Consider the following 19,535-nt stretch of genomic DNA (forward strand, 5'->3'; position numbering starts at 1 on the left):
GTAGTGCTGCAACTGTATGCCAGATTTGCTGTTTGCTCTTGTTTGCATGATAGTATTTCTAATATACTAATATGATATGGAAATAATGGCACATCACAGTTCTTTCAACGTATTGTATCACTGCTTTATCATATTAGGCTAATACACTGCGAGAGTTGATAGCACCTCTCCATGTCAAATCGGATCCACTTCCCTTGGCACTGAACCGAGTGGACTCAAAGGTTGATAAACTTATCATTAGAGAATTGGCACGACGGAGACTCAACTTCAGCCTCTTGCAAGCAACCTAATGGCCTCCGTTCAGAAAGTCAATTCTTCTTGAATAACTTTGATGTTTATAAAAGAGAACAGACGTGTTAAAGCGTAGACAACCACATGCCTGGATATGAGGCCTCCAGGAAGGCGTCAAAGGGCATGGCCAGTCTTTTGAAGAATGCACCCTTTCCACAATGGGACTAGGCACAAAGTCAGATCCAGTCTACATGGAGCACATTTGCAGAAAATACTGCCCCCTGCATGGGAGAACGGAAGGGGAAGAGGGTCTTGGCAGGGGAAGGGCTTTGATGTCACTCAGTTTTGTTCTGCAGACTTCGAGGAATTAAAGAGGGATTCAGCCATGGTAACTATAAAATCCTGTCGTTTTTACTGAACTCCAGTGAATCCATTCAGGCCAACCAGACAGAGTTATGTCATTTAAGCATACTTCACATTAGTGAAGGAAGTTAACTTACTGTATCATACTAAACTAAGTGTATTCTATCAAGTGAAGGTGTGTACAGACTATTCAGAGACTTCTATTTATTTACTGATTTGTAATGAATTACCAGAGGGGTACACTGACACTGGTTTGGATGATGATGGAGAAGATACCTCATGCTGAGATTTATTAGACTCTGCAGATAAACTGTTCAGTTCCTCTTTATCTTCTAGGACTTAAACATGTGAGTGATACCGCCTGGCCAAATAGGCACAAAGTATTCTCTGTATAACACCCAGACTCCAGAAGGTTGTTTTGGGGCCAGTATTTGTCTGGATGTCACTCAAAGTAGATTCAGATATTGTATTTATTATTATGTTCTGAGTCCCCTATGGGTTGATGTTTGCCTCTATCTCTGTGGTTAGAATGTGGATTTTCCTTAATATATTTGGCTAAGGGTGTATTGTAATAATGTAATGCTAATTACTTGATATTTCATACTATCTTATGGGGAGATACTTTTAAAAATGTATTTTGAAATGTTTTCTTTCTGTTTGCTCAATGTATGGTATTGCATTATGTTAATACCAATAAAATTATATATATATAGTTATATATATTTCCCTTTTATAAAGAAGTAAATTATGCTTTTTTGCCTCACAAACAAGAAATGTGCAGTGAATAAAATTGCATCATTCTGCCTTACAGCAGGTGACAAAGCTTATAATAGTTTTAATATTCTTTTTTGAAAAATAAAAAGTATAGTATGACATAAACTAGTTGGAAATTCATCAAAATGCATGTTGTGTTTCTGCTTAATGGGACTGTCATGAATCAGCCTAAATATTTAACAATGTTGTTTTGGCATCTTTAATTTTTTTCCAATCAAAGACATACACTGTATTGTTATTATTGATTACAAAATTGTACTTTCATAAATTTTTGCCTGTTGGCCAAATAGACAAGCCCACTGACTTTTTATGACTCTCTTGTCTCTAGGAATTGATTTTTAAATTTAATTTAGTGCTCTTGTCGATGCTTGGCAAAGGCAGAAGGTATTTTTTATATAAGGTTGCCTCTGAAGTACCTGCCTCTGCCAAGGCTGATAAATCCCGGCTAAGTACATAAAGATTCCGCAACCTGAAGGATAGATCATTAAAATCTTGTTGGGATGGCCCGAAACCTGAGCCGGTCCTTTACCTTCTGTCATTAAATTCCATAATTAGTTAGAAATGAAATGTTTTGGAAATGGATTGGAGGAGCAGAAGTGAAGATACAAATCTGAAATGTCCTTTGGCTGCCATTTTGGGTTACACTGATGGCTCATTTGCTGCTTGTAGCCAAAGGCCAGGATATATCTGCGCTAATATGAAGTGGGTCGTCTCCAGCTTCCTCTCCTTTTTTTTCCCCACCCTTTCTAACAGACTGTGTGGAGTATCATTGTTTTGCAGAGGCATTCAGAAGGGCTGTAATTAGCAGTCCCTGGCATTTAATTGCATACACATTTGTTAAATATTTTTCTGTATGCCTTAAAATAAAGTATAGAAAATGGCAGTTAATGTTTCTTTAATGAAGACATTTGATTTATTCATGAAGTCAGGATTTTTGAAGGTGTTATTTTGGGCTTAATAAAGGAAATAAGCCAGCAAATTTTCAGTTTTGCCTTTGCGTAACCATTGTCTGTAAAGGCTGGTGTTCACGTCCTTTCTTTTGTTTCTTTTGTGGGCAAACACATTCTCCCTAAGAGAGGCGGAAAAAACCTTTCTTCTCTGATGACTGGTGTTCTGGTTCTGAGAGAAATCTTTATGTTAAGGTGCATATACGTTCCCAAGTTTACTGGGCGTTATGACACCCAGTGAGGTGGATAACGCCTAGAGAAGCAGCATGGTACTGTGTTTCTCTCGTCATGGTAATAGCTTTTGTTCTCCAAGGCACCGTGCAGGGAGGGAACTCGATATGGTACTTACAGACTGGTGGTATGATGGGCATTCAGCAGCTGACAAGGGGGGCTTAATATTTTGCAGTGTCGTGCCCTAGATAAATATCATGTAAATCAGGGTGCAGATTAATTAGTCTGGGATCTAATCAGTGCAGCTATCATAACATCCGTAATTATAAATCCAATAATAAATCTGAATATCTGAATAAATATGACATCTTCTGGGATAACGTTTTCAGAAATATTTCAGGCCGTTTTCATAAATGCCTCAGAAATTGCTTCTGCAACAGACTGCAGTGCATTACAGAGGTAACTGAGCCGGCTATTAAATGAGTCTAGCCTCTGCCCACACTAATTTATCTTGCTTCTTTCATGCTGAAAGTAGAACTTAAGTGCTTTTGAAAATTTCACTCTCGGTGTTATATTTTCCTATAAATAAGCAAACTTGGAATGTAGCCTGAAGTACAGTTCATCTTCCCAGTGGATATTGCTCACCAGGAATACATATTCCTTCTGTCCAGACTTACTTTCAGGTATCAAGCCTCTAAACCTTGACAGGCATTGCTGTTGTGCAAGCGTGACTGTTGCTTGATTTTGACTGGTGAGTAATGTCGCTATGTCCATATCATTTGTCTCTTAACATTTCGCAGCTACGTATGCTGTAACAGCTTAGGTTTGTGAAAAAATATTTTCCTGAAGGAGTAATTGCTTCCATATATTGCTTGCTGGAGGTATCCATAGGGACATCATTGTCCTGGTTAAAAGTCACAGCATCCCCAAATGTACAACAGTTTATTCAGTTGGCTTCAGATCCTGGATTACCTCATAAATATAAGAAGTTGTTCATTGCCTCTGAACTGAGGAGACTTAGGGGAAGCGTACCATCAAGACGTAATTGCTTTGTTTATTTCACTTCAACATTGGTAGCTTGTGGTAAAATTAAACAGCATTTATATCAATGTGTGGCACAGAAAAATGTCAAGATATCCTATTTCATTGTGTTAAAATTCTCCCAAAGAGTCACTAAAATCTGTTCAGCAGATGAAGGTTAAACTGATGCCTTCACAGGCAACTTAATGATGGGAATACTGCGTCCAAATACCAAAGGATACAATTATAATGCTGCTGCCAAAAAGTTTTGCCACTGATCAGTTTCCTGTAACTTTGAGATGCCTTTGAGTGATTTCATCCTCTTTCTTATGCCCTCTCTGAAATCACAGCCCACCAATATAACCTAGTGAAACAGCAGGGCTGGGAGCAAATGAGGAGCTTCTCCTGATGTTCATTCGAGATGTGTGAGAGCTGTCATACTGCCAAGAGGCAGTATGAACAGAGCAAGCTAATTATTCCCTCTCTCTGTGTTTTCCCTTCTCACTAACATATTAACCCATTTGCTGGCACCTGGACTTCACGGCTAAGTGGGTGTTGAAAATGCCTGAATGTTACTGTTGGCACAGCAGTGCTGGTCTGTAGGGAGAAACCTTGAGGGTCTTTTTCTTTCAATGCTGATGGAGTTTAGTGCCAGCCCTTTTTAATAAGCAACTCTGTTTGCATGGAAAGCTGAAGAGAAGTGACTGACATGGGCATGAAACTTCCAGTAAGACCAGCTCAAGTGGCCCATGAAGACTGAAGGTTGAATGTGCTTTAGCCTACTAGTTCCCAGCCTGTAGTCTGCAGGCCAGTGGTGACTCACAAGGAAGTGTACAGAGTTTTATGTTCAGATATCACCAGAAAGGTGACCTGAGAGGAAAAAGAGATTAACAGGGGTCTATTGATCCCAAAAGAAAACAACTAAGGTTGTACGTTTTTCAGAGAAAGGCTAGGGTCAGATCTTTTAAAAGTGATTATGTTACCTAACTGCTACTGATTGAACTTCGTTGTAGTGGGAACACCTGAAAAACCTTCTAAAATCTGTCCTATGGGAGATGAGTTTTCCACTTGCCTGCACAGTTCACTGTATTTCAAGAAACCAATTTATGCCCATGCATGTGGGAGGAGAGGCGGACTCATAGCATCAGGTGGAAAACTCCAGCATATCAGCATATCACAGAGCTCTGTGAGAGCACCATGCCGTGCTTAAACACCGTGTTGCTTATTCCTTTTCTCAGTGATCAGTGATGTGACTTGTAGTGCTTTCCTAATATGAGTTGATTTCCCATGTTACCATGGCTTCCCATACACATGTGCAGGGGTGACTTTATACAGCACACATAGCTGTGCAGATACAATCTTATAAAACTTTACTTTTGGTTTGTAGACTGGGGGAAAAGGAAACATCTAGCTTTGTCTGCCTGTAGTCCACCCAAATAGTGCAAAAAATGACTGCAATTCCTTCTTTTCTTCTGCATCATAAGTATTTGGATATGTCTCCCCCTTGTGCAGTTTAGAATCTTAAGATTAACCTGAACAGGAGCAAAGATGCATTTAAGCCTTGCACTGAGAAACCAAGAAGTTCTTCTTTGGAGGATTTCTCTTCCCTCCCTTCCAACACAGCCAAAATTCACATCCATTCTCCTTCTATCCTTTTGCTTTCTCACCTTAAATACAGAGAGATCCATTCTGTCTCTCCCCTACCTATTCTCCCAGGGTTTACAACCTCAGTCTGGCTGTCTGCTCCCATTGACACGTTACATCCCCTGCCCCTACCTGCATGTTCTCACACTTCAGCCAGCAGATAGCTTGAGCAAAGGCTTGAGGACTTGCAGCAAGAAGCCTTCCCTTCACTGGGGAACAGCAGATGTCTGTTTACCACGTTACCTAAAAGTGAAATCACAGGAGGACCAGGCGGTTTTTAATAGACCTTATAGATAGACATGGCGCACCCAACATGCTGTGGCATAGGAAAATTGCAAAACACTTTGTCTGCTCTAGGATTTTGTCACTTATTAGTTAGCTTGCGTCAGCTAATATGTGGTAGACAAACTTCTCTTTTTCTAATGTAGATGCATCAGGATCAAGAAGATAAAAGAGAAGAGCAGGGATTTGTGCATCAGCATGAGACGTGTCAAGGCTTGTTTTTATCTGGCTTCAGACCATTTCCCAGAGGACAAAAATGCTCTCTCAGTTTTGGTAGAGCATTTACTGACAGCCAGAAAAAGTCCCTGGGAGATTTCAGTTAGATGGCTCCCCAGTGCTAAAGGTAAAGCAGGTATAACTGTAAAATTGGAAGCAAATCTTTTGAGTTTTGTAGGGGTAAAATAACATATGGCAGCTGTTTAATAATGTAATTAGTGCTGTGTTCTAACAAAATAACCTCCTTAAGATCCTGAGAAAGCTGAGCTGAGCTGGTTTCTCTGCCAGAGAAAGTGAGCTCACCAAAAGGAAAGAAAATGGGAGTTTGGATTTCAGTGGAGCATGGGGGATTTCAGTTCAACTGGTTGTGTGTTGTTCACTCTCTGTCACAGAATTTGCAGCAGCTCAGCTTTCTCAGGATTTGCAGAAGGTGGTAATTTTGTTCAAATGCAGGGCTAATTGCAAGTAGAGCAGTGGGTGTGCACGACAGGAGTTGCACAGTGAAGCAAAGTGCGTCACTAAGCTGTAAAGATAGCAAACAGCAAACAGGATAGTGAAAAAACAGAGAATGCAGTCAGAGTGGTCAACCTTGTCCGTCATGCAGGATGAGAAGAGAAGTCTAAAGATAACAGGAGGAGCCTGAGTAGCATTAGGAGGAATAGGCAAAGTACAAAGGGGCATCAGAGGAGAGTCTCAACCCTTGAAAAATCTGACCTTTTGGTATAGCAGGTGATAAAACCAATAATTAATTGTGTTGCACTATCCTTGCATGGGCAGTTATCTGCACTCATGGCCCCAGGTACAATTGCTGGTTCTTCTGGTACCTCACTGAAGGGGAAGAAGCAAGTAAGCTTTCAGTGGCATGAGCTTTTACAGGGAAAGTGAGTCACAGAAGTGCAGGAACCTCCACTGAAAATTTCTAGGGATTTTCTCAGATATTTAGAGCAAATCTGTGAGAAAAGCATGCCTAGAGATTCTCTGTATCCATGGAATGATGTGTTAGCTGCCTGGGTTGCAAGGGTGACCTTCTACATGTCCCTAATTCCATATCATCTTCCTGATATTAATGACCAGAAGACTAATGATCTACTCTCAGACCATGTAAATATCAATGTTAATTCTTTTTTTCTGCTCACTTTTCACTCAAATACCTTATGTTCTTATTGATTGCTCTTGAGATATTGGTTTATTGGAGGAAAATAATGGAAAGATGTATGGCCCAATGGAGCCAGGAGGTGGTTACACTTATTACATCATGGACCCCGGGTCGCTGTCATTTTAACAACAAGCAGGAGTATAATGTAAAAAAATCCCACCAAATTTTCCTGAATGCCAACAACCCCAACCATTTTCTGACCATAATTTCACCCACTCAGCCATAATCTCCAGCTTCCTCTCCTGAGAAAGTGTAAAAATGGATGCAGATATTTGTGGCATTTTAAGAAGTGGGAGTAGAGTACAAAAAGTTCCAAAACTATTCCAAATGGAAAGCAGAATAATGAAAAATAACAACACAGCATTAACTAGTCTGAAGCATTGTTCAGCTGCTGAATTTAATTCAGTTAAAAGCAAATGGTTTTGTGTTCACTTGAAGATACAGCAGAAACTTTGTTGTTACAGAATTTGGTGCCTGGGTATTCTGGGATTTGGAAGATATGGTGCAGAATTTAGATCCTGCGTGCTGCAGAGTTTATGAAGCTTTATTTCTGCCCCAAAGTGACAGAGTTGTTCTAGCATGGATGAGGCTGGGGACAAAATTATTTCCTCAGAGAAAAGACCTTCCTTTTCAGTAGTATGTGGAAACAGCTATCTACCAATGTATTCAGAGAAACAAGGCAACTGGAGAAATGCAACCCATGACTCAGCAGCCAAGTGAGGGTGAATAACAACTTGCTGTATAGACTGCTGCAAGGTCAGTCTACAAATCCCATTAGGCCTTTTCTCTACTTAAATGAGGCATTACCTGAGGCCTTATTCTTTCTCAAGAAGACAGTCCTGCTGGCATAGCATATCACTTGCATACAAATCCACCAATTTAAAAAAAAAAGAAAATATTTTTAAGCTCAGCTGTATATCTAATCAAGTATCTCAGATCCTTTATGGCACCCAGGGTTTCACCAGCACCTACAGGAAATCAGTCACACCCTTCAGCCAAAGGGTGAAGGAGGCAAATTTTGTGTATAATCTCATTCCCACCTACTGAGAACTTACTCCAGTCATTGAGAGCAGTACATCACACCCAGTGGAAAATGTTAAGGGCTTAGGATGTGTTAGCATGACTCCCCCTGCCTTCCCCCGAGCCGTGGGTGGAATGAGGTTGTATCTTGCCCTGTCTGAGTTTCTCTAACGTCAGCAACAGCGAGACATTTAGGGAAAGGGACCTGCTGTTTTTCCTCACTGCTCTTGCCTTCATATCAAATCCATTCTCTCTTCTAAATGCTGCTCATTCGTACAGTAGCTGAGTGATGTTAGAGCCTGGGGGAGGCGAGCCCCAGACAAGCAGAGGTGATGTACTGATGGGCTTCAAAGACCTGTCAGCCTGGTGCTGCAGGAGGGCACCTAGACTTCTCCCCAGTCCTGCCTAATAATGTCCCAGCTAGCTACACCTCTTTCCATGCAGTCTCAGCTATTCCTGTTTGGAGCTAGAGTAGAAATTATCTGTCTGCAGTCCCCCCCACAACATAGCAGCAGGCTGCGTACCTGAGGAAGTGAGCCCTGGGGAGCTCAGCGGCGCTCCAGCTGATGCCGATGGCCAGGCTGGTGGCAGGCAGTCACTTATCTGCACAGGCCAACCTGAGTTCCAGCTTCTTTAAAGGCATTTCCTATTCAGGACTGATGCTAGGGGTTAAACCCAAACTGTTTTGAGGGCTGCCTTTGTCCTTCACTGTGGTCGGGACCTTTCATGTTTCAGGAGCCCGGGGGTTTTCAATGGCAAGCCTGAAAGTGGTGGCTGATCCAGGCTCTAGATCACCCTGGCAAAATAAATTAAAATGGCATGGAGTCAAGGCACTGGCTCACTTCTTCAGTAGAGTTTCCATGTACTTATTAATCCCCTGAGGATACAATGTGGTTATGCTGCTGGGGGAAAGAGAGCAGAGGAAAGATCTTTTTTTCCCTTGCATAACATGGGATAAGAGGAGGAGAGAAACGGATGTAAAATAATCCCCCGTCAGATCTTGAAGGTTTTTTTGCCTTTGCCTTTTCACAAATCACTCCCATTCCCCAGCTCTCAGACTCATTGACTTAGATGTTCAGTGATAAGAACAGATACAGATATCCCAAACATCCTATCTCATTGCTGCATGGAATTTTTAAGAAAGCATAAAAATCAAGACTGCAGGGGTTTTTAACCAATCTTTAGATATTCAGCTATTGCATAATTTCCCCCTTTAACACATTAGATGTTTTTAATAAGAAACACAAGAATGAACTGCATCTCATTTTTATTTTTCTTTAAGTTTTGCCTGCACGTACAGTGATGAATACAGGTCTCCAAGCCATATAATACATGATGGGAGGATTTAGTGAGTGGATATTTACCAACTGAAGGAACCCAACAGCTCTGTACAGACCCACAACACCTCCATCAATAAAAAAATCTCTAGTTCTTCTTCATGTCTGTATCACTTTAAAAAAATTGAGTGCTTTAAAAACCACAAGTGATAAAAAATGAGTGCTTTAAAAATACCATAAGTGACAGCATTATTGGCTATTGAACAACACAGTAGCCCCCACAAAATGTACAAAGGAATAAACTGACCGGAGATAGAACAAGATTAATTGCTGACTGCAAAATTCTTTGATTGTGTAAAGATCTATACAAATGTAAATACTTTTTGTGAGGGGAGGTGGAGGTTTTGGTCTCTGGCTTTCTTGTTTGGAGCTGAGGTGAGTAGTTATTGTACCGTATGGTGCTGGCTTGAGCGAGAGGATGCCTCAGGTAGTTCATGGTGAGCATGTCTTCTCAGCGTAGAAATGGCACTTCTAAGCACTAGCTTGCCCCACCATACTACCCTGTCGATGGTATGGATAGAAAACCCACCAAGCATGGAGGGAGGCTGAGGCTTCGCTATGTGTGGGTACTTCAGCACGTGCTGAACTTTCAGCCAGTGAGTACGGCCATTTCTTGGCATGGGATCACCCACAGGATAAAAGTTATGCTTGAAACTAAAGAGCTGTAGCCTTCCTACAGGGGATTTAATGAAAGCATTGTGAGGACATGGGCATGTTGGCCCGGGAAAACATATGCAATTAGGAAAACCAAAACTGGGTGGGAGGATCTCATCCCTTGGGCTCTGGAGAGATCTGAGCTCACCAGGCAGTAGCCACTGGTGTGTGTGCAGGTGTCAGTGATGTCGGGAATGGACACGCTGCCTGCCTGGCTCGCTCCCCCAGGGCTACCCTGGCTTTTGCTGGTCACCACACATCTAATCACAGCTTCACCAAAACTTTGCAAGTTGCTACTGAATCATCAAAAGTTTCTTATGGGGAAAACAATGTGTGAGAAGCTGATGTTTTGATGCTTTCTAACCAACCTTTGGTTGAATTCATTTTTAAAGGAGCAAAATCTTTCATTTTTTGTTCCTTTAAAATGCTCCCGGTACTAGTCAGGATGAACACCAAAAAATCCATAATGCAGACAGCTGTGGTTTGGTTGCTGCGCTGCTGGCTAGTCACTCATGGATACGTTCATATGTCCAGTGTCTGCATATTAGTACAGTAAAAAATTACCACAAGTGATTGATAGCATTATTGACTATTGAACAACACTCATGAATATCAGAAAATAGAGACAAAAAGAAGTGGGCTCTAAACTAGTAGGAAGGAAATTATATGTCATTCCAAGACCATCAGTTAGAAACATATCCTCAAATGTCAGAACATATCAGAACTCTCTGACAGAAATTAGATTCCTCATCACCTTCTTCAACAAGATGCTTCTAATCCTCCCTTTTCTTGTAATAACCAAGTTACCAATATATTTATTTACAATTAAAGATGTGATTTCTGACAGTATGTGACCATAAGGTTACTTCACCTTGCACTACTACTTTTTTCTCCTTTCTGTACTGGTCAAAGCTTTATAATTCTTGGAAGTTTTTTTCCCTTTCTCTTCAAGGCAATAGTTAGAGAAGGAGTAGCTAGACTTGCAGCACTTTTTTTCTGGAAGTGTGAAATGTTCACCTTCTGGTTTAGTTAAACCTGTTAAACCTTTTGCAAAGATTTTTGATAGATTTTTGTATAACCGTTTTAATGATACACTGTTCCTTTCTCTATCTTTTTCCTCTTCTTTTTTTCCCCTTTTCTTTTTCTCATTACAGCTGAAACTATACACGAAAAAACAGCAGACTCCTTGCAAGACTTGTACAGAGCCTTGGAGCAGGCCAGCCTGTCTCCTTTAGGAGAACAACGGATTTCCACTAAGCTGGAGTATAAGAAATCTTTTATAAAGAGATGTAGCGATCCAGTAGTCAATGAAAAACTGCACCAGCTGCGAATTCTGAAAAGCACTTTAAAGGTGAGATAAAAGAAGGAGAAGAAATCCTGCCCCAGGCTTGGATCTTACTGTATTGTATTCAGAGATTAATTGTACGCAGCTGGAGCCCAGGCTGAACCTAGTATGTGAAACAAACAACAAAGACGTGGGTAAATACTGCTCTCAAAGCACAGGAAAAGTACCTTGGGAGAGCAGTGGAAGTGAGGGGATCAGTTTTTATTTGTGAGGAGACAAAATCTCAGAAAGCTACTCCTCCTCTAGCTAATTTAACATAATTTGACACCAAATTATCGGAGGAGACCTTAATCCCTTTTTTGTCCCTGAACATTTTCATTTACCAAAATACATTTAGTCTTTAATTGCCACAGTTGAAGCTTAAGCAAAGTCAGCCTTTTGGAAGGGAGCGGTACTTTTGAAAACATTTGATTGTTTTCTGATTGCTGAGCTTGTCTAGGAATGAACATTGTCCTTGCATCCTGTATAAACTGATAGGATCATTGTATTTAATCAGTGAGATTGATTAAATAAATAGATAGTGGTAATGATAGATTTGAAGATTTTTATCATCATTCTAAATGTACCACAGCTCATTTAACCTCCTGGTCTGCTTCTTTGTTTGTTCCAGCAGTATCAAATCTGTACTGTTAGAGATTTCAGCAAACAATGTGCTGGGTTTCCCCAGGGACCCTGTTAACTATATTAAATTACCACATTTTAAGTCACCAGATAATTGTACAGCGGATTTTGTAACAGTTTTCATCAAAGAGGGCTTTATCAACATTAATTAATTTAGTTTTCCATCACCTAGAGTAGCATTTAAGCAATATTATTTTCATGCTGTGGGGCTCCCGTCCTGAAAAAAAATGTTACACGTGCTTAACTTTCTGCATGGTATTATCTCATTGAAGGCAATAGATGCTTATAGTATCCAGGTATGTGACTCTTTACAGGTTTGGAGGCTGGTAGAAAAAAATCAAGACACAGAGTAGCTGAGCAGGTTTTCAACAAGTCTCCTACAAGAAGTGGCAGCATGAGAAACCGAAACAAAATCACAGTAATGTCAGACATATAGGGGCAGCAGGAATTTCACGCAGTATCTGTGCTTTTGCACTGTGCCAGGATCACTTGCACCAAAACCATGTGAAAGATGTTGGTCTGCAATGAACAAGATCCTGCCCTGAAATTTCCAGGAATGACGCAATGACTATCAGTAGCCTGTTGCTATGCTTAGTTGTCTTTCTTGTTAGCAGTTATTGATACCTGACCTAAATTAAGGCAATGGCTTCCTACAAATGACATTGATTTCCTCCAGGGAATATCACCAACTCACCCCTTTAACACAGAGGAGGGCTGTTTTAGTGCTTCTCTGGGTCTTCTTTCTTTTAGACCAAGCAAACACAATTCATTCCCTCTCTCTCCACAAGATATGTTTTCTAACCCTCTCATCCTTCTTGTCTGGACTTTGATCAGTATAAATCATTCTTAAAGTACCTGACAAAAAATTGAACATATGATGTCAGTGAGTACCAAAGAAAGTTAGATAGCTGCTCTTTCTTGCATACAGCATCAGTCAACAATGGCATGTGCCTGTTTTGCAATGGCTTCACAGTAATTCATGCTGGAAATCTGAGTGTTAAATGTGTTTCCAAAGCTTAAGTCTGTTGCATCTAATTTCTGCGTACTGCGTACAACAGCCGTGCGTGGCTACGTGTGCATCTGAGGCTTATTCTCGAGAAACTAATCACTAGTCACTGATTATGAGACACCCCCATCGCCTGTCTCTGTGATGGGTAAGGAGGTATCGGCAGCTTTTTTAGATTTTACCTGTTTCAGCTTTTGTTTGCCACCACAGAGGCAGGAAGAGGTGGCAGCAAGCCAGCCCGTTGTGTATATGGGATCTTTAAAGATGAGTTAGCAAGTTAAAAGGTCTTTGCACAGTCCTTTACAGTGTAGCTCTTAGATGTCCCCGTGACAAGCCTGGTAAAAAAGGCTTAGCTCTGCTGGCGGGTGAGAGGCCATCTGCCTGCATCCCACGCACAAGCACAGCATTTCTTATGATGATCGAGAAGAGTAAACAGATGGCACTGCAGAGTGTGAAATGGATCTTGAGACAGGAAAAGAGCTAGTAGTAAACAGCACAGGGGTTGCTTTTTGCCTGAGCTAAGCAAGGGGCGAGGAGAGGGGAGAAGAGTGTTTTTGAGGATGCTGAACGAGGCAAGGAAAGCCCTGGTGCCCAGGGGGCGCGTGACGCCCGGTAGGTAGGTAGGACTCCTGCCTGTAAGCGCTCGGCACAGCGGTGAGATGCTTGCCTGCTTTGAACGCCTGCGTGGCTCACATTTGCTGCTCCTTTCCTCCCGTTCCGCCCACGCGATTTTGTCAGTGACTCATCGGGCCCAGTGACTGTTTGCTTGTTTGCTTTCTCCCACAGGCCAGAGAAGGAGAGGTAGCCATTATAGATAAAGTTCTGGATAATCCTGATTTGACGTCCAGAGACTTTCAAGAGTGGAAGCAAATGTACCTCGACCTCTTCCTGGACATCTGTCAAAGCAGTAGTCCGGGGGACTCTGTTAATGGCTCTTCCGAGGTTGATGCACTTATAGCCTCTTTAGCACACACTCACTCTTACATTGAAACGCATGTATAAAGGGCTCTCTTTTTGCCATTTACTACACTCCAGCCCTTTACTTAAGTGCATAAAGTAGTTTTTATATCACTATGTGGGAGCTCTAGTAAATTATATTTTAATGTTACTCAGCTGTGTGAAGTAAACATTCATTGGTTAACAATACCATATCTTTAATGAGGATTTGTATATTTTATATGCTACCAGTGCTCCGCTTGTGTTTACCTTCTGTGAAATAAATGAACATGGTCTTTAACTATTAAAGAAAAGTATTTAAAAGCATTTTTGGAAGACTGTGGCCTTCACACGGAAAGTTCTAAAAGATGAATGTTTTGTTACTGAAGGTCACTTTTACAAAGATATTTTATATTATATAACTCCAGTATTGCATTGCATTTTTGGAGTGCAGGTACTATTTTGGTGGTGTGAAAAAACCTTTTTTTATACTTAATAAGAAACTCTAGGAGTTTTCTTAAATGACAGGGAAAAAGTGTAATGCAGTAGCTGTGTTTCAGTTTTGTCAAACAGATAAAAGGATAAAAATCAGCAAACAAATGACTAATGTGAATTTAAGTGTTAAAAGGTTAGGTCTTATTTCCTTGTGCTTTTTTAAAGCCTGTTGCTAAGGTTTACCATCAGTGCAAAGGGATGCTGGTTTGTATTCTAATTAAGACCAAATTATGTGTTATTTGTCTCTTAATTATATTTGGTTGATTTTTTTTTTTTAATTAGTCATGGTCCTGTCATTCATGCTGTTTTTCTACTGAAGGTATTGGTATAATATGCAGATTCTGGAAAAGAGAAAATTTCGACTTTGAACATCCTTGATAAAGGTATTTCGCCTGCCCAGAAAAGCAGCAGTGGAAAAGGTTCCCAGTGAAATGTTCTGAATCTGAGAGGCTTTGAAAATTCCCACAATAGAAAAGGATTTTTCAAACAGCCTTTTATTTATTTTGTGAGCTGTGAAATTTGACCATATTGTACGCAGGGAAAATGTGTGATGGGAACAGAGTTGAGCACAGAACCTGAAAAATAGCTGAGAACTAAAAAAGCCTGGTTTGCTTTTGAAAGGAAAGGGAAGACTCTGGATTCTGCTGACTTCACAAGCCAATTAAAATGTTTGAAACTTCCATGAGATTTGAGATTAGCTGGATACAACCCGGTGAATATGAGTAGTAATATCTCCTTAGAGTTAGGCACATGCTAGGAAAGTGGGAGGTAAAGCTTAAATCATGTGTTTACTCTTTATGAGCTCGTTTTTGAAAAGTGAGCAGAGCTTGACAAAATATTTGTGCTGCTTTTCAATGTTTTGCTGCATAAGTTAGGACTCATGATATGATTTAATAATGCTCATGTGAAAGGGAAAAGCCTCCTTTATACTTCTTACAGTGAGCTGTACTCTTAACAAACTTCAGACTATTGCCTGTACAGCTCAGTGAATGTAATTTAAACTTCATGAGCTCTGATATTTCCTGGCAGTTATCTCCATGAGGGGATGAATGAAAGAATGGACAGATGATTTTTTTTCTTCTCCTTCCCTCCTTCCTTCCTTGCTTGCTTCCTTCCTTTCTTTCTCTCTCTCTTTCTTCCTTTCTTCCTTCCTTCCTTCCTTCCTTCCTGGTTATATTGTTGCATTTGGATTGCAAATGTTTTGCAGATTTTGCACAATTGTACAGAGGAGTGGCCTTTCTGTAGCCCATTTTAAGTAATCCTATATCCAAGTCGATATGAATGACAAATCATGTATTAACATTTGTATAGAATTCTTGATCCAGTGTAATATTTGTACCATTTAGAAGAATATTGTTTGTATAAACTGGACATTTACTTACTGCATGGGTACTGACTTGTATATTAAATTCGTGAGGTTTTTGTAAATTTCTCTTAAAAAAATGCTTGACTTGAGATGGATTGTGCTATTGTTCCAAGCATTTAGATTCTCTTGCTATTGTTTACTGGACCAAAAGTAAATATATTCATATAAAAACTCTTTAGATCTGATGGATGTATATGCACACTGTGTAGTTGATTCCTTGTCAAAACCAAGACAGATCAGAAGACTTAGATCTGTTGCTATGCAACAGCTATTCTGTCTGCACTTTACATTAGTAAAGTCAGCTTGATTGCTTTAAAGGTGAAAATTAAACATTACAGTTTTTTAAGCTAGTCTAGTGACAAAGAACAGGTGTACTATCCATTGTGCTGCCTTAAGACTATTAAATGTTCTTCTATATATATTTTTATTGTGTTAAGCCTCAGCTTAGAAAGGGAACATTGTAAAATGAAGTACAATAAATTTAGCTTTTAAATCGATGTTTATTATTGGAGATTCAATATACTCCACACAAGAGTGATTCTCTAGCATCTGGCTGTGCTACCTGCATTTCACAGGTCAGTATGCCTTAAAGTACACTCCCAGTCTGTGCCTTCGGACTTTGGACATGGCCAAAAGGAAGTAAGACTATTGCTGTTTTGGATGTAGGCAGACACTGAATACAGACTTCTGAAAACCTCTGGTTACCTTCCTCCTCTTTGATGAAAGTAAACCTTTTTTGACTGCCTGGTTCTCTCATGTGCTAGTTCAGCAACTGTGAACAATTTTACAATTCTGACCAGGTATAATAAAGTGTAAAGTACCCAGGTAAGTATCAGGGCATTAGTTGCAGCCACTGTAACTCCTGTAATATGGTTCGTAGAGCCTTAAAATAAGTATACCTGTTCAGTCCTGGCCATCTAAACTAACACAAGGTTTGTATACACAAGAAATGTACTGTGTCAATACTGTGTGTGTTTAAAATAATACAAAATAAGCATCTGAAGAGCATACTACAACAAAGGCTGTTCAGAAAGAAGTGGCTTTCTGCTTCAGTTCTTCTATGGAACAATCACTGTTTTCACATATGGCCATAACTGAGGCTACATTTCAAAAAACCCATGCTTTCTGTCCAGTAATTTCATGTTGGTTAGCTAAGGCATTCTTGCCTAGTATGTAGCATATGAAATAATACCTTTTTCTTGGCACTACTTATTATTAGTTCTCGTAGGCATCAATTTTCTAGCCTTTATACAGCTCACTTTCATTTTGCTTAGCCATAGCATAAAATTCAATAGCACTTACCAGCTGGGAAAATTACCTCTGATTAGGAAAACAGAAAAGATGGATTATATTTTTTAACCTTTGAAAAATCTGACTTGCAACAGTTATTAATTGCAATCTAGGTGTTATTCTTCCAAAAAAAGTTGAGCATTGTGATTCTAGCTCATCTTCTCCAAACATGCTACTTGCTACATCCATTCTCCTTGAGATCAGCTTTCAGCTGTATAAGTCACAGCACCTTTTCCCATGCTAGAGCCAGCTTTTCATGCCTATTTCCACTGAGCGTATTGCTTGTCAAAGTAAAACCTTGAGTCTGTCACGTTTAGTGCCACTGCAATTACCTTTTTCTTCTCCAGGACAGCCCTGCTGGCTCATGTCCTGGGATGATTATTCCACAAAGTGTTAGCAGCTTGCCTGCTTCTTTTGTTGGGTGTCGCTGTCCTGTTCATCAGCTGCTTCGGAGAGCTGCAGCACTGCACACTGCAGTCCCCACCAAGGCAAGGGAGCTTTGCAGATCTCTTCCCAGCCGTCATTGTCGATATCGTAGCCAACCACATCTTGAGTGGGGACTTCCCGTGAGTCTTGCCATTTCTTTCCCCCAATAAGAAGTGCAGTTTCTTCTACAACTGCCAGGCCATAGCAAAATCGATCATAGGTCAATGGCCTTAAACGAGTCCATTGGTTTTGATCAGGGTCATATCTTTCTATTTCAGAGAATGGTTCATATAATCCTAAAAATGTGAATATGGCTTCTCTGATTGTTGCCATCTGGTGCCCAAACCGAGCAATGCTCATGGGGGCTTGTTTCATCCACTGCCCTTCGAGCGAGCTCAGCGAATATACCTCCTTACTTGTGCTGGCTTGATCTGTGCATTTGCCGCCTGAGATGTATACAGTATTCTTGCAAATGGCACTGGCATGGCCATGTATCTTACATGGCAATTCCCTGGCCTTCATCCATCTGTCGCTGCTGATGTCGTAGACTTCCACAGACGAATGCAGCACCCCGTTCTCACCTCTCCCACCAATGGCACAGATATTGTTGCCTAGGACACAACAAGAAAACTGGCATCTCTTTTCCAGCATGCTAGTGATTTGTGTCCACCTGTTAAATCTTGGATCATAACGATGGACCTTGTTTGTAACTGATAAGACCTTGTCAGTTTCTGCATCTCCCGGAGCACCACCTTCTATTTCCCCGCCCAGGACATAGAGGAAGTTCCCCACCACGCACATGCTGTGGTTCTGCACCCTGTCCTGCACCTGCGTTAGAGCTCGCCATCTGTGATTGTAAACATCGAAGGCCACCACATCAGTGACAAGCCCCTCACTTGCTGTCCCTCCCCCCAGCAGAATGATCCGAGTCTTCTGGTTCCTCAGAGTGGTGGACTTATCCTGCAGGACAGGCTGTCTGAAAACAGATGTATGGTAATTTATTGCTTTAATGATCAAGCACTTAATACCTGCGGTGAGGGGCACCTCTGACTGTGTGTAGGTTTTCCTCAGATCTTCCACCGGGATGAGACCGTATCTTATGTGCTCTAAAAGGCTGCTTCTGTGAGCCAGCCTGGATGTGTCCTGCTTCAGCCACATCAGCACAAGATTCAGCAAGCAGGTTTCTTTCACCATAGGGAGGTCTGTTGATTCAACCACTGCTAGCAAAGACCTGAAGTTCAGCTGAAGCAGTCCTGTAAAATCCAAGACCAGCAACTTCCAAAGATTATTGATAATGTATTTTTCTGTTGCTGCTAAGGCATCTGGAAGATAGAACTTTCTGGCGACATTGGCAGAAAAACAGCAATTTTCCAAGGTAAGATTGTTAACCAAGTACTGATTGCACAAGCCAATAGCATCAGTCACTTGCAAGTAACTTGCAGCTTCCAAGGTATCCTCCAGGCTTTCAAAAGAAAGGGGCAACAAGGAAGTGTAAATGAAATCCAGGACATGCTGGAGACCGGTGGGAGAGACAACTTGCAGATGAATTACACTAGCTTTAGATTCTTGGGTGTAACTTTTGAACATGGCTCGAAAGTAGTCACTGGAGCATGCCAGCAAAGACTTGTGTGCAGGAAATTCGTTTTCCTTCACTTTCAGTAAAATATCACACAAAAAGCCTTCTGATCTCAAGGTCTGGTACTGGGAGAGCACAGCATTGCAGTGTGCTTTGCAGTAGGACAGGAAGTAACTCATCGTAGATAATGCAATGCTTTCCACTTAAGTTATTAAAGTTAAAATGCAACTAGACACCAAAACAGCTGCCCTACTCAACAGCCATTGTATGAATGGCCACCAGACCTCCAGCTGTTAAAGAAAAGCCCAACCAAAAAAAAATCAGTGTCTTGCCTGGCATAGGGGGTTTGTTAGTAGATTTGTAGTGCATTCAATGCATTCTTTCATAGAAAAAACAGCTGAATGCCATAACAGCTGTAGGACGCTTACTTTTCTCTTCTCCGTTGCTTTTGCAAGGATGAATGGTCCACGGTTGTGCTGAGCACTTGCTTGGCTGGCCATCAGGTGACAGATGAGGGAGCTAGATGACAATCTCAACAAGTGGCACTTTGTGTCTGCTCAGCTGTCGCCCTTGACCCTTCTTTCTCCTCAGGCAGATCAAATAGATCTTCTCTGGCTGACAGTACATGGCTCCAAGCAGAAACAGATGAGAAGGGGACT

The 19,535-nt window shown here is 41.0% G+C and overlaps 2 protein-coding genes across 2 annotated transcripts in view; one reads left to right on the top strand and one right to left on the bottom strand.

Moving 5' to 3' along the window:
* Window positions 1-16,049, top strand: part of CNKSR2 (connector enhancer of kinase suppressor of Ras 2) — a 219,863-nt gene extending 203,814 nt beyond the window's left edge. Inside the window, exons 21-22 of the mRNA XM_067289740.1 lie at window positions 10,970-11,166; window positions 13,574-16,049. Of these exons, the coding sequence (XP_067145841.1) occupies window positions 10,970-11,166; window positions 13,574-13,789 (413 nt within the window). The 3' untranslated portion in view covers window positions 13,790-16,049. The remainder of the gene's footprint in view (window positions 1-10,969; window positions 11,167-13,573) is intronic.
* A 1,218-nt stretch (window positions 16,050-17,267) lies between these two features.
* On the bottom strand, window positions 17,268-19,055 carry KLHL34 (kelch like family member 34). The gene has a single exon (XM_013950678.2). The coding sequence runs from the start codon at window positions 19,053-19,055 to the stop codon at window positions 17,268-17,270; it is 1,788 nt and encodes a 595-aa protein (XP_013806132.1).
* Between the last annotated feature and the right edge of the window lie 480 nt (window positions 19,056-19,535).

This window comes from Apteryx mantelli, chromosome 1, assembly GCF_036417845.1.
Source record: "Apteryx mantelli isolate bAptMan1 chromosome 1, bAptMan1.hap1, whole genome shotgun sequence".
NCBI classification, from domain to species: domain Eukaryota; kingdom Metazoa; phylum Chordata; class Aves; order Apterygiformes; family Apterygidae; genus Apteryx; species Apteryx mantelli.